This window comes from Anneissia japonica, unplaced genomic scaffold (genome assembly GCF_011630105.1).
Source record: "Anneissia japonica isolate Jap-2015-1 unplaced genomic scaffold, ASM1163010v1 scaffold172582_len1462937_cov174, whole genome shotgun sequence".
Taxonomy (NCBI): domain Eukaryota; kingdom Metazoa; phylum Echinodermata; class Crinoidea; order Comatulida; family Comatulidae; genus Anneissia; species Anneissia japonica.
In genome coordinates, this window is record NW_022725666.1 from 590,130 (window position 1) to 606,547 (window position 16,418).

At 33.6% G+C, this 16,418-nt stretch overlaps 2 protein-coding genes across 2 annotated transcripts in view; one reads left to right on the top strand and one right to left on the bottom strand.

Annotated features, from left to right (window-relative positions):
• The window catches only part of LOC117112828 (P protein-like), a gene marked incomplete in the record, with an annotated part of 43,533 nt that extends 27,490 nt beyond the window's left edge, over positions 1-16,043 (bottom strand). Inside the window, 7 exon segments of the mRNA XM_033256012.1 lie at positions 202-274; positions 1,476-1,533; positions 3,552-3,599; positions 4,394-4,513; positions 6,573-6,833; positions 13,096-13,215; positions 15,915-16,043. Coding sequence (XP_033111903.1) covers positions 202-274; positions 1,476-1,533; positions 3,552-3,599; positions 4,394-4,513; positions 6,573-6,796 — 523 coding nt within the window.
• LOC117112830 (NTF2-related export protein 1-like) overlaps positions 1-16,418 on the top strand; it is a 25,586-nt gene that overhangs the window by 2,978 nt on the left and 6,190 nt on the right. The window lies entirely within an intron of this gene.

Consider the following 16,418-nt stretch of genomic DNA (forward strand, 5'->3'; position numbering starts at 1 on the left):
TATATAAATAAATTAAAACATAACAGAATTAAATAAATTAAAACATATCAGAAGAGGAATCTGACAAAGAAAGAGAAAAACCCAGCATCCATTGGGACTCAACCCCAAACATTTCTTAATTTTACTTCTAAGTTCTATGCGTAAGTGATGGTTTTCCATCAATTCCTAACAATAAATAATCACATGACTTGAAAAGGATACATCTTGATTGGCTACTTGAGACAGAGACAACTTCTCCAATAGGCTCAAACTCTTCAGATATGGTAAAAATCACCTATAAAAAAACAACTAAATTATGTCATAAATGATAAATACATATAATAAGTTCACAAATGAATAAATTAATTGTCTATAAATGAAGCATACCAGGGGATATGCAGGGGTGCATGCCCTCCCAAATAAAAATACTCGCATGAGTCCATTCAACCCTCCCTCAAAGAATCATGTTGCAGTAGTTATAATTCACCTCAAATTACCTTAATTTGTGAGTTAGCACCCCCTTTCCTATTAAATCATCGAGCTCTTACTTCACCTTTGTGCCCCAATTAGGCCCCTCCTCCCCACCATTTCAAGTCTTCTAGGTATGCCAATATACTGCAGTACAGTTATTTTTCCTTTGGTCACACTTAAATTGCTATAATCTTCTTGAGATGTGATTATTAGGTGATTAAAGGAAATATTTTTTTCCATCAAAATTAGTTAAGAAAGTGAAAGGAAAAGTAAAGTTAAATTGTATTTCTACTTTTTTGTAATTATGAAACTTGGGCTGGGCTCTTTGGAACCTGCATAAGAAGCCTCGGTGCAGTGCCACCATTTACAGTGAATTGGACAAACACCTGGGTGTACACACGAGTCATGACTTAAGGTCATAGGACAAATGCCCAAGATAATACAGGAGAAAACAGAAGTGAAATGTGAAAACGATTAGGGAATTTCCATTGATGTAGTAACCTCATAAATTTTATGCTTTGAGTTCTTAATAGACCCCATAGGGTGGGTGTATTATGTTCTGATGTTACTGTTGTCTCAACAACATGGCACCTGTTTGCATCACCCAAGCAGACTATATATGGTTGAGTGCCCCCTGCTGTTGGTTTGTAAACCACAGTCTCATTATCTTATTCAACTGACTACTGTATAGCACTATTTTTGTATTTTTGAAAAATTATTAAAATCAAATGACTTATTTTTTTGCCCTACCTGATGTTTTATTTTACTGAAATGTAAAGTGATTCGAGTGAGAATCGAGCCCACAACCTCCAGTTACCTAGCCTAGTGTCATAACCACTAGCCACCGAGTTTGCGCTTAGTGACTAAGCAACTCAAATCACTTTTTGTTTCACAAGTACTTGGGAAAGTACTGAGTATTCAGTAAGATAACACATCACAAAACATCACTACATTATTTTCCTTGTGCAAGCATACATCGATAGATTAAAAAAATTTAAATAATTATAAATCCCATTAAAACTTACAGCCATTGTTAACATCAAGGAAAAAATAATGGCAACCTTCACTTGCCGTAGAATATGCCTGATTAAAAAGAAAAAAAGACAAAATTTATTATGGCATATGATATAGTATTGAAAATTTCAGGAATGAACAAGGAGGTTTCCATAGCATCGCTAGGGCGCTTTCAATTTGTGCAACGACGCGACGCTAGAACGGAATCACTCATGCGTGACCGTCCTACCTGGCATCCTACGTCCTCTGCATACGTAGATTTTGGCCAAATTGCGTTCCAGAATCTTCTTGACGAGGTGACATTAACATTCTCGTATTGCGCAGATGACTTTTAGTGACCTCATTATGTCCTACCGTCGTAATTGATCGCCATTTTGTGGAAGTATTAAATGTTTATCGAAGAGGAAATAAATGACTCAAATGTCTCTAAAGGCATCATATTCATGTGTGTGCAGAATGTTTTATGTTTCAGACTCCAAAGACCGAGTTTAATGTATTACTAGGCTATATGTACCCAGTAGTGGATCCAGGAATTAAAATTAGAGTAGGAGGGGACCCAGGGAGGGATTTTCTCAGATGGAGGATCTAGACCACCCCGGCTTCACCATTGTCGGGGCCAAGGTAAAGAAATTTATGATTATGGCATCTCATGGTTAGAAATGGCACTCTCTGGTTTAATCAATTTGAATTTAAATTTTCTTTTTCTCTAATTTTGAAAAATTTAGGTGGCAGGGTGGGAAGGCCAGCTGGGTTCTTAGTAGAAATAAATAGCAAAAATACTATTGGTGCCAGAAACCGTTTTATTATTATCATTTTTTATATATGACAAAAATAATAAGGAACTATTTGAAGATTTGGGATTTAAGCACAGATATACATTTACCAACAACAAAAATGACAAGCAATAACTTTGTGTACAGTAATAAATTTATATACCAAACAATCAAGAATGAAAAATTAAACAATCCTAATTTAAACCTTTCCTATGAAATGTAAAAGATGGAATAACAATTTTAATTATCCAGTAAAAGTTAAAGTAAGATGACATTGGAAAATGAATTCTTCCATGTAATGATACTAAATTCATATTTTGCTATAAACCAATTTCTAATCTACCACTACTTTAAAAATTCCATTGCATTGTTATGAAATATATACTGGAACCTGTATATTTACATTTTTTCTCATTACTAAGTAGCGCAATGAATCTATTAATGCTTTTAACCATACCGCATGGAAGCAACATCATAACACATGATAGAACAAATAAGCCTCAGAAATTGATAAAAGGTGGAACAAATAATGGATGGACAAAACATAGTTTGATGAATGAATGAATGAATGAATAAATCAAAGAATGAATAAATAAATGAATATGTGGATGGAAAAAATTAACACTGATAAATAAAATGAATGGATCAAAAAATTGAGATATTGAGTGAATGATTAAATAACTTGTTTATCTTATCAAGGAAAAAATGGATGGACTAATGACACTCCCCTTCTCTCCTCAGCATGGCATGTGCCATATTATGGCAATAACACATATGGAAGAATGACTTATGATAACTAATGAATGGATTACAGTGGCAATGACAGTATCTAAAAAGAAATATTTTACGCCGCAACAACACCATCGCTATGCACTAATCAACAACAATCATATTAGAAAGAATTGTTTTGTCTCGTCTCAGAAAAAAATTAGGTCTACTACAAGTAATTCCACAAATTACTATTAATTTCAGGCCCATAACCAGAATGTTTTCTATGGTTTGGTTAAAGCCCCACACCACTTCATGTGTTGACCCCACCTACCAAGAAAGGACCCTTCCCTTTGATGCCACTAGGTCAACTATGGCACTCCTAGATCTCTGGTACTTATATGAAACCACAATGGTTCTAGGGCCTGAATTAAAATCTGTAGACATATTAAAATCAAAACATAAACTAATAATACTGTTACTGAAATTCTCTGGTTTTACAAACTCTCCCATAATAGATTTTTTGAAAACATGTCAGTTACATTATTAACCATGAACAATTTATGAAGTAATATCCCAAAAGAGGTGAAAATCATCTTTCAATACCTGCCATCAAATTGTTGGTATGTCTTTTTCATATATTTCAATTTCCGTCTTATTATAAAACATGGTGGAAAAAAATCAAATCAATTATAACCATTAACAACATTACACTTACTGACACCTACAGTAAAACAAATAGCTAAAGTAAAGCATAGTATTCAGAATCTCTATAACTGAGTGGAACTTAGGTTAATTAAAAATATAATAATAAAATAATTTTAATAATAATAATAATAACAATAATAATAATAATTATTATTATTATTATAATTATTATTTTTCTATTGGAATTACTACAAAGAATATTGATTGACTAAAGACTAAAGAGTTCAACAACAATTTTCACACTTTACAGAGAAGTACAGTACTAAAAACTATTTTCTGTCGGTATTTGCATTATTAAAAAAAAATAACAATCACTAATTTCATATTCTACTATTTCATAAAATACTAGGAGTGATTTAGTGGTATACCAGGCGGTTATCAGCATGCCTGAGCACCCCACCCCCTCACCCTTTGGTTTAAATGTGAAAATAATAATTAGTAAATTAATGGCAACACATGCAAATAGTAGCCAATTAAGTTATTTAGAGACGTCTATATTTATGCTTAGTCATTTAGCCATCTATATGCTCTGTCTCTCTAGTTTTCCACCTTGCGTAAAGTTCAGTGAATGTTATATTTCTATTCAGCACCCCTCCCCCAAATCCCCTCCTCCAACTCCCCCCACTACAGTAATTAGCATTTTGATTCATGAATTATAATATATCAGTCTAACCGAGGATTTGCTGCGAAGAAATAATATTAATAAAATTGAAGACTAAAAAGAGTCAAGCATGACTTACTTTGTTTTGTCAGATATGCTAACATGGAATGCATACTGATGTTCCTTTTCTTCCTTCATTTCTTCGTCCATTAAAGTTAAACCGCTTAACGACCGCACGGTTCGTACCTCACCAGGAACTCTACAAAGTACAATAAAAAAACTTTGTATACAGTAGAACCCCTCCTTTGGGACACCCCTATATTAAGGGGAAACTTTTTCTAAATGAGAGAAAGCATATTTGCTTGTATAAATTTGTTTATAAATAGCACTTTTTGCCCTTTCGCATGTGCAAACTCTAGGTCCACTTAACATCGCGCTGACGGTAGCGGACTGCAACCTTTACGACGAAAGACATTGGCCCTTGACCGCACCACAGATCAGCAAGTAGACAATAAACAAATAGGAGGTTAGGCCTAGTCGGTTTGAGCTCCTGGATGAAGGACTAGCCTAGGCCTAGCATTACTTCTTGATTAAGCCGATAGCAAAGCACCAAAAGACAAATTAAATATGTTTAGTCAATATTCAACAAATATTGCAAGGTGACGGGTGCTGTTGAAATTGAGGACAGAGCTAGACACACTCTTTGATCACCTAAGCTAGTGTGTAGGCCTCTACTGTAGGTGTAGGCTACAAAGTAAGTACTTTTTTAGGCCTTGTAGAATCTAGTATGAGGTATATAAAACAAATATTGACTGCTCTAGATTTAGGGAACGGTGAAATCTATTGCCCCTCGGTGAGACCGTAGCCTATCTTCCTTCGGCCCTTGGGAAGATAGGCTATGGTGCCCCTCGAGAAGATACTGTAGGCTACGTTTTTCACATCACCTTGGGGCAATAGATTTCACCATTCCCCTGATGAGCAGTCAATATTTGAAGAATATCTAACACTAGAAAGGAATTAACTTCTACAATATCATAACAGAAAGGTACACATCCTGTAATCTACAATCGTCATTTTAAAAAAGTTTATTATAACACTGGTAGGTAATTAAATATATGGATGTTACAAAAATAACAAACCAGCCTTCTCAGAATACCATCAAAAATTACAAAGGCAAATCATAGACCACATGCAGACTATAAATAAGGACTTAATGCAATTTAATATGTCAATATATACAGTAGTCATGATGTGCCTATATATGTTCATGTTGTGATGTCATCATGACCATATTTAGTCATGTCACATGTTTTTGTCAAATAATAATTATTTGACAGTCTAGACAGGGCTTAAGAAGTGAGTTGTCAACTGATGACAGAAATGGGGAGGAATCATTAGCAAGGGGGCAAGCTGTCCGACAGTTGTCAGTCAATATCTCAGTGGCCAGCAGGGGTCAGGTGCGAAGGATTAGTGGGGTCCAGTACACAGGCAATTGTCACCATTCTATGCTGTCCTAAGATGCTTCATATTATTACATAAGAAGAGAATTTATTTTTTTTAAAAAACAAATAAAATTCTTTTCTTGTCAGACATTAAGTGGCCGACGAGGAATTCTGTCTGACTGACAAGAGAAAAATATAGGTTCTTCTCCCCCAACCCAACAAGTGCCCTATTGTTCATAAGGACTGTGATACAGCAACAAAATTAAACAGTCAATCTAAATAGTCATAAAGGAAAAGAATAATGAAGGAAAGGGAAAGGAATGGGAAAAAAAAGGAATAAAGAAAAGAAAAAAAGGAAAAGAAACTAAAAGTGGCCGACGAGGAATTCTGTCTGACTGACAAGGGAAATATACGTTCTTCTCCCCCAACCCAACAAGTGTCCTATTGTTCATAAGGACTGTGATACAGCAACAAAATTAAACAGTCAATCTGAATAGTCACAAAGAAAAAGAATAATGAAGGAAAGGGAAAGGAATGGGAAAAAAAGGAAAAGAAACTAAAACGGAAAGAGAGAAGAATGAAAAGAAAAATTAATAGAAAAGAAAAACGAATTAGAGAAAAGATTCAAAATTAAATTAATAGAGCAAATCATACAAAATAATTGTCATATTGGTTGGACAATTCTATCCCAAATGTTCTGGTGGATAAAGGTCATACAATAGCTACTGTACTACTGTATATTGCATAAATTTATGCATTTATTTATATGACCTTCTACAGACATATTATTCAGATTCAAGTATAACACATAATTACTGTACAAAAGACTATATGGCCAATACGATAAACTAAGTTCTAAACTAAATTCTCACTAACCTTCCATTGCTGCCATCAATTCCTAGCTTCTCGATATCCGATCCTGCGGTTCCGTATCTCTCATTGTGTTTATGAATCAGCTCCTCGGTTTGCTCTGCAGGGAATGTAGCCTCCTCATCCTCGGGAATGTCTGCTGTGGTGGGATGGAGGGATGAGATACGAATACGAGCAGAACTCTTCACATCCAGTAAGGGCGTATGCTCAGTGTGGTCAGCGTCTGACATACTGAGCAGGTGATAGTTCCTCCAAGATGATAATCACCTGAAATTAACAAGTCTTGATAGTCAAGCCAATTAGTAAGAGAACCAATGGGTAAAGTTCAACGGGAAAAAAACATTCTGTGACCTTGACCTTGAACTTTTTTCCTAAATTTAATCACCTCTTTCTTTGAGGATTATAACCATTCCACACAATTGTATAAACGTGTTGTATAAACAAAATGGTGACATAATTTCTGCCGCAAGAACCAATTTTCGTAAAAACAAAAAAATGCAGTTGCAGCGCGGGAAGGCTGTCTGGCAGTCACTAAAAAAGCAGTCAAAAAAAAATTGATAATTTTGTGTTTATCAGTAAAAACATGCCGCTGTTTTTAAGGAGACACTACAAACCTTTTTCTTTCTTTTTAATTTGTTGTCTTTGTTTTCTGTTAATTTTAAGTTTAGTTGTTAGAAATGCAATATGATTTTTCATGCTATACTATTGATGTTTGATTTACATACCACAGGTAGGACACCTCCTGACGACAATTTTGTTGCAGCTTGCGGAAAAAAAAATATAAACCCATGTGTAGGCCTACAGCCTTTCTAGCCACCTTTTGCCAGAAAACCCCTTGTTTTTATCAGTAAAAAACAATAGTAAAACTGAACATAAAGCTATATGTGTTAAATCATGACCCACTCCCACAATTCGCTTAATAGATAATGAAAATATGGGAGATAAAAAGTGTGTAATTCTAAGAGTGTTGACAATTTATGAGCTTAAATTTACTGATGAATGAAGCATGATGCATGTAATGCATAATTATCTATTTAATATTTTAACCACTCTTTTAATACAGTAGGCATGTTATTTGCTTTTAAATTGAAAAGTAGCCTACAGTAGAACGTGCAGATATTTTCTTGTCAAATATGTAATTTCCGATGAAAAATATGAAACAAAGTTTATCTGTATATGTATCTGTAATATTGTTCCTATATTCATTTATTGTAAAAAATCTAAAAATGGAATGGTATCAATTTTAACATTGTTTAAATAAGTCTAAAATATGAGCAAAATCTGAATTGTTTTTTTGATGATTTACTGACTACAGTATTTTCAAACATCTTTTAAATTGATTACTATGCAATTTAAAGATTTTTGTATTCATTATTCAGGAAAAATTAGTATTGTTTCGATCTTTGTCACGTTGGAACATGTTAAAAATTCCAAGGCTTTAATTGCAATGTTGAGGGTAGGGCAATTTTTGTAGGCCTATAAAAAGCAAGCCTCCGAATTTCCCTTTACTAAGAAAATGAAAGCTAAGAAAAAACAAGAAGTTCAAACCTACACAAGAATTAAGTTTGTACTTACCAATAGATGAAACTAACTTACTATCTCAGTAATAGTTAGCTATTAAATTAAACTTCAAAATGACATGATATATTAAATCACAAATAGTAAATAATCAATACAGTCAATCTCTGAATAAACCAGACAGATGTGTTTGTAAATGGTTATTCTTGCTCATGCACTCCTTGCTACCAGCACCTTTTCTTTAAGATACCCTGTTTAAAACATAGATTATCTTCATGCATGCTGATTGGCTAAAGCTGGAATAACTATTAAACATGACCTACAAGGCACATACATTTCCTACATCAAAATTTCATGTTGCTGATAATACTATAGGTTTGGTTTTAGTACTTTGTGATTGGCTGGGTCCATGAATGAGTAGTTAAGAAATATATTGAATGTAATGATTGTTTATTATCTCAAATTAATCTGAATGCACTATTTAATGTTTACCAACATGCAGGGTTTTAGCCAGAAAAACGATATAGGCTGTCTAAAATGGAAGCCACTCGGGGCCACGCCCATGGGAATCCCCACCGAATATTGGTATGAAAAAAACGTACATTCAATCAATAAATGTTGTTTTTATCAAACATAAATATGATTTAGCTTTAATTTACTGTAACATTCGATAGATTTGAAGAATAAAGAATTTGTTAAAAGGTAGCTTAGGCCCAATTAGGCTAGGCTGAGCTGATTGGTCCAAGCCGTCCAAGCCGTAAGGTAAAAATGGCCGTCCTAAATAACTGTAGCCGTCCAAAAGACGGCCAGACGGCTTGCTGGCTAAGCCTATGCTGACATGTAATATTATAGGCAAATGATTACTTGTTTTGGTGTGTTTTACTTTAATTATTTATGATGTATTTATACATCAAGCATCGTTTAACTACAGTACTTTATTTATGTTTGATAGTTGAAGGAATACTTTATTGAATTGAAAAACTAACTACATTGTCAGCTAATAATAATGTTCATCCAAACTGAATGTTACTTTCGATACTGTTGTTTGTTTTTAGTGCTTTGTGATTGGCTAGCTCCATAAATAAGTAATAAAGAAATATATTAAATGTAATGATTGTTTAATCTAAAATTTAATAATTTTAATGCTCTTTTTGATGTTTAATGACACGTAATATTAGCTGGCTAATGACTGCTTGTTTCGGTGTGCTTCAATATTTTTTTTACTTTAACGATTCTTCTAATTGATAAATGCTTTATTTTATTTTATTTTTATTTTATTTTATTAATTTCGGCAACACAAATGAGAAAGACACAAAACAACTTTGAATGCGCCATGGAGTGGCAAAAGAGGTCAGAGAACTTCTGTCGCCAAGAGGCGTGCCACTCCAACACTCAAAGCCTACAAAAAACATGCAATAAAATATAAAAATATACAAGAATATCTAAAAATTAAATAGGCCAATATCTTTAAAAAAAATGTTTAATTAAAATATTTTTAAAATTCGACCAGCTATCACATAAAAAAAGTATTTCTAATGCATTAAATGTATATAAGGCAGAAATATATCATATATTTGGAGGTTTCAGAAGGAAGGTGTAATAAAAATATATAGAATTTCATTTTTAAATAAAATTTATATTTTTTTGTAGGTAACTAGCCAAAAAGAATATGACATTTTTATTCAAAATCAACAAGCTATAAAAAAAATCAAATCAGAAGTCTCGCCTTTGACTACACAATCTAATAGCTGAATTTCGTAGCCATAATGGAACAAAGATTTGACAGCAGTATTGGAAGCATAGGTTATACAGTATTAAGCTACAGCAGTTAACATACATTATTACATCTACTGGTAGAATTATATATACAAACATTATGACAATAGTTTAGATTATTCAATATCAACAACGTTCAGTATCCTTATGCAGTTTCAGTGAAAATTAGTATAACTTTGTCAAATGGAAAATAAACCAATATTCTAAAATGTATTTGCACTACTAAACAGTTAATTTTTAAGCCAAATTCCGACAATGTCAGTCTGGGAAAGGGGTGTGGGTGAAAGGGGATTAAGTCGCCCTTTCCTCATTAGGCAAAAAAAATTTTTTTTTAACTCTTTGGGCATAATAATTTTTTTTTTTATCTAAGAAGAATAACATGGTCTAAAATGTCCCAGTTTCTATACTATAATAGGTGCCTAAACCCTTCCCACTGAAACCCCATCAAGGTATTTCCTCTAGAGTCGACCCCACCCCCCACCCCTTGCCCGAAATGGTCAAATCCTGTTGGAAAGATTCCAACCTTGCATCTCTCAAATTTATATCATTAAACCCTGTCCACACTATCAAATTTTATTTGACAAAAACATGTGACACGCCTAAATATGGTCATGATGACATCACATCATCACCATATATAGGCACATCATGACTATATATGGACATATTTGATAAGTGTGAACTAAGCTTTAGAGAAGATCATAAAACATTGTTCAGCAGTGGCCATAATGTTTTTATATTGGAACTTTTAAGTTGACATGTGAGAAAAGGCCATGACCTTGGCACACCAATGAGGCTATCATTATTATTATTATTGCCATGTTTTTTAAATATTAAACTGGTTGACATGTTCACGGATCACAACTTTGGCACAAACATTTAGTAGTTATGATCATTGTTTAGCTACTATTACTGGTACCATTACCTACTTGTAATACTGACAAGGATATTTTCCAAAGTCCACACCCTTTTAACACAGAATTTTTTGCTCAAGTTTATAGGGGTGGGCCTATACATGAAAACCAGATAGTACAGGCACAGTAGCATTGTGGCTGCTCCTTACTATGACACTATCCCACTTCTGGATGGATTTAACTTTTGTAAAACAAAACATGTGATCTTGAGACAATATTGATTTCAATATGAAAGGCCATGCTAATATAAATACAGTGCATGACCATTACCAAATATTCTAGGGCACTACCATCATATTTATATAGTATATTTGTTTGGGGTAAAATTTCTAAATTGACAAACTTAACAACTGACCAGAGCCAGAAATATAAATATAAATATGCATTTATTCCACAATTAGTATTAACAATACTAATTAATTATTAATTATTATTAAGAATTATTATTACGACAATATTAGCCCCCCACCCCCCAAATATTCTTTTTTTGGTTTGGCTGTCTATGTAAATTGTGTTTGCGATCTTTTTTATTCTATTTCAATTAACCATTGTGTTTTTTACATGCTTTTTCTCTTTTTTCTACTTTTTAACTTGGATTTTTGTTTGGTGCTGTGCTTATTATCCTTGTTTTTTTTTCTTTGTTTGTGTTGTGAATTTCTTAAATTCTGGTGTTTTTTAATTTTTTTTAATTTTTGTAATACATTCATACACAGCCTTTTGGCTGTCCACTTGTAATTTTCTATCTGAATCTGAATAAAGACCTTGAATGATAATAATTCATATGCATTTACGATGTTGTTTTTTGGGACCTAATCATTATATTCAAAGGATGAGGAGAGGGGGAGGGGGCTAATGTTCTGCTATATGGATGGGACTGCAATTTGAGGGAGAGTGCGCCAGGGACAGAATGGTCACCACGACAACCACAAGGGACCTCAACACATTCTTACTTCATTATATTTTCAATATTTCAATATTCTTCATAATAAGCTTCGTTACTTCAATTGTTTTTTTGAATAAGTTTTAAATTATTAATTATTGCCTCCTCCAAGGGGGTTATGTGTTCACTCTTGTCTGTCTGGTGTCTGTAAGCAACATTACATATTTAAACTAAAGAATAGATTATCATAAAATTTATGGCAATGATACAATAATTTAGGAAAGAGATGATTAACTTTTGGGAAGAAAAGGTCAAAGGACAAGGTCACCAAAAAAATTTTTTTTTTCCATTGAACTTAACGCTTAAGCAAAGGCGAGACTTGTTTCGTGAAATTATTTTATATAAGATTGTTAGAGGAGGTTGCAAAAAAAATAAAAATAAATTATAAAATTTTGTTTTCTTATTTAGAAAATGGTTTTGCCGAAAAGATCGAGAAAGAGGAGAAAATAAAAACACAGTGTTATTGATGAATGTTAAAAAATGTTTTAATGTTGTTAAAAATTGTAATATGAAGTGAGGTATCAATCATCCGAAATGTAGAGTGGAAAGGTATTGGAAAAGTGCAAATAATTAAAACAATACCATAATAATAATAATTATAGTAATGTTTAAATGATAATAATAATATTGGCCATTTTGATAATAATTTTTATTAATTATATTAATATCATTAAACAATAATCTTCGAGCGCGAGCGCGAAGGATATGCGAATAAGCGAACTAAATCACTATCCTACGCGGCAAATTCCTTTAACAGGGAACTTAATGGACCAGTACACCGGGGTAACCCCCTACACTTCTCGAAGGATGTACTGGGTTCTTTAAAATGCACACAGCCAAATGCATACACTGGGCCTATGGTTTTAAGTCCTTATCCGAGGACTAAAAAAAAGTGAAATTTTAGAAAAACCTAAAAGTTTTCATTATGCCTGCGGCTGCCTTGAAATCTCCAAAAATAAGATATATACTTTGTTAGTCTAAAGAAGGTACTACTGTACTCATTTCATTCCTAATTTATATCTGAGATTTAAAGAATTTAACCATCCCATTACTACATTGTTTACATTCAACAATAAAAGTTTATTTTTATTTTAGCTCTTCTGTCTGGATGTTTTTGGAAAAATCATTTGCTAAATAAGAAAACAAAATTTAATTATTATTTTTTCCGCCCTCCTCTGACGATCTTTAAAAAGATGAGTTTGAGAAACAAGTTATAAAATAAGTCACGCCTTAGTGGAACTAATTTGCTGCCATGGGAAGTGGGGAGCGTCTGTACCCCTCGCACCCACCCACCCCAGAGTCTACGCCCATGGTATCCAGGCACAAGGTGGAGGCATACTCTATGGAGCAACTGGTCCAGTTTATATATTCTTATACTCACTCACTGCAATCTCAAGGCTTGGAAGTGACTATAACAGACCACGTCTGCAACATTCTTCATTTGAAAGGTAGCTTGCTGGGAATTGGGAACCGTTCCGGGACACATACAAACAAACCAAAACTGAAATAAAATGGTGCAGAGATGTTTGATACTATGAAATAAATAGATGAATGTAACAGGCCTGAAGAGGTATAGTTTGTAGACACATAACCAAAGTCCACAGATAAAAGGTCTCTTGTATAAAAGGATAGGGCTTTATTTTGACCTGATCAATCAATAAAGTTTAAAGTTCTTCTGATATAGATTTGCAAACAATTACAGAATAGAAAACATATATTCTTTGTATTAATTAAATTATTAATTATGTGTTAAACTTTGAACAACCACATATTTTCAAATAAAACATCTATTAAAAATATAAAAATTGAATATTTTATAATATACAATTTACAGTAGGTGTCTGGCATAAAACACTGTGCTGTTTCCCATTCGTACAATGGGGTAGAATATTTCATGGTGAAAGATTGGATGTTCTATACGCCTCATTGAATAGAACATACAATCTTTCACTGCATATTCTATTCAACTCGGCTATGAGAAATACAAATTAGTAATTCCAAACTATTGCACACATAAACATTCATAACTACAGTATAATATAAAATCTTTATAAAATAAATTGATATTATTGCTATTAGAAGGGTATAGGGAAGTATTGAGCATTATTTAAAATAAAAAGAACGAATTTGTATTAGTATTTGTATGGTTTACATACATTTGCTACAAAGAAATAACAGAAATTTACGATTAACATCCGTTTAAAATACAATTAATTCTGTTATACTATTGTAAAATAGGGAGTTAATAACAAAGGATGAAGCAGCTAAAAAGCGAAAAGTACCAGCAGATACTAACTGTATTTACTTTAATCTCATTTCTGTACTACTTGAGACTTGGCTACCAACCATTTATTGTAAACACAAACTGAAACTAAGCAACTATTAATCCGATCACCTCTACTTTCTTGGTTCCAGGTGAGTCAAATGGCCAAGCTGTTAGCTGGGGCGCCGCAAGCTATAGCCATAATATCGGCGCTGGTTCAAACGGCACGCTCGCCTATGGTTCTGGTGGTAGAACAAGTCTTCTCGGATAAGGACTATAAACCGAAGGCCCAGTGTATACAATGGCTCATGTGCACTATAAAGAACCCAGTATATCCTTTGAGACGAGTAGGGGGATACCCCGGTGTACTGGAACAGACAGCCCTGTGTGGTGGACGACGAGAGTTGCTGGTAGCGGGTTACCGGGTAGCACAGACACGAAAGGACCCTTAGGGGCGAAAAAAGTCATTGATCGAGTTCCTAATCCACATATCAAACGCCTTGAGCATCTTACATTAGATGGATATGTGCGCTATATAAAACTACACTATTATTATCATTATTATTATTATTATTATTATTATTATTATTATTATTATTCGACTCAGAGGCCCCTAGTTTAAAGACAGGATTTTTAAAATTTGGAATCTAATTATAGATAAAAAAAAAATATGTAAAAAATGTGTCGATTTCTAATTGAGTTTATTTGATAAAAAAAGAAGACTTTAGACAAAGGCATAAAACACCATTAGCAAATGATTCCGCCAAAGTATCCGGGCAAAGTAAAAAAACTACAATTTTTTTCTCTGGCAGTGGGTTGCCACATTATGCATAACAAAACCTAATTTGAATTCAAAAGCAATCGTTAAAATTGAAAATACAGTGATAAAATTGCATACACATTTGGAAAGAATGCCTCTCTTGAATAAATGCTCGGGACGCTTATTGTTTCCTTGAATAAACGGCCTCCTCCCCCCAGTAAGTCTTTATGATCCCGCAAACACATTTTGACGATAATCATGCATTATAGTTTCACATTTACAGTGAAAGAGGCGTTTATTTGAGTATATACGTTACACCAAAAGAAAGTACTGTAAAAGACCATCCCTCGAATAAACGCCTCCTCAAAAACAGGGGAGGCACTAGCGGGGGATCCAGAGGGGGCAGAGGACCCCCCACCAGGGACCTCTGGACTCCCGCTTGGACCCCCAGCTAGTTCGTCGGGGGAAAATCAAATCTCTGGCGCCGTAATTATCCTTTTTAAATGAATAATCCCATATTAACACTACATAATTAATTATTTATTATCTTTTAATTAAAAAATCCCTGACCGACCTAATTTTTTCCCCGAAGGGGAAGGGGGAGTAACTAGGCTTCCCTTGTCGGGGAGCTTAGACCCCTCGTTGAGGAATTCCTCAAAAACCCTTCTGAACAATGAACACCCCGGGATAAATGGATAAATACAGTAAGAACAAGTGTGTGTGAATGCAGATGATAAAAGGTCAGAGTGATTTGATGGCTACCCCATTTGATTTCTAGAGTGTTTGATGTAAGATTTTCTTTTAGTTTTACAGTCTAAAAATTGAACAGTCAACATACCAATAGCAATATATGAAAAATTTTATGTATAGTTGCAGAACGGGCTTTTTGAGAATTAGCAGTACAGAAGGAGAATAATTTTAGTATGGTAATCTCTCGGAAACGGAAGTTATTGATGCTTAATGACAATCACAACACACGCTCTCTTTCCCCAGACACAAACCACAACAAACAAAAAGTAGGCTAAGCCTAACAAAAATGAAAGTAGACTAGAGTTGTGAGTCTGTTTGCGAAATTCTGAACTACCAAGAAACATGGTTACATAATAATAATATAGATCGAATCATACAATAATATTACAATTAACTACACATTAACATTGATTTTAACAATACTTACTCCTAGCCTTCTTACTTTCCGATTATCTGTACCCGTCCCTATGTATCAGTGAAACTTATGACACTTTCGTTATCACAGTGATAGGGAGCACTAGACCGAATCTTTCACGAATCAAGTTTGTTATTGTCAGTGCGACCTCTATTGGAAAAACGTAGTTAGAACGTGGTAAAACCACAACCACCCACGCTAAAGATACAGGTTTGAAAAAAAACAGGCTTAAAGTTGCTGGGGACTCTATTTCCCCCCGTCGGGGAAGCATAGCTCCCCCCCCCCCATGTCGGGTAAGACGAGTAAATTTTGTCGGAGAACAAACAAATAAAAAAAAATATTTACATGTAATGTTCATTTAGCCACCATATTTTTTTCATTAAACTATTTGTGTTTTCATCACAACAACAACAATAATAATAATGATAAAAATAATAATAATAATAATAATAATAATAGTAATAATGACAATAATAATAATAATGATAATAATAATAATAATAATAATAATAATAA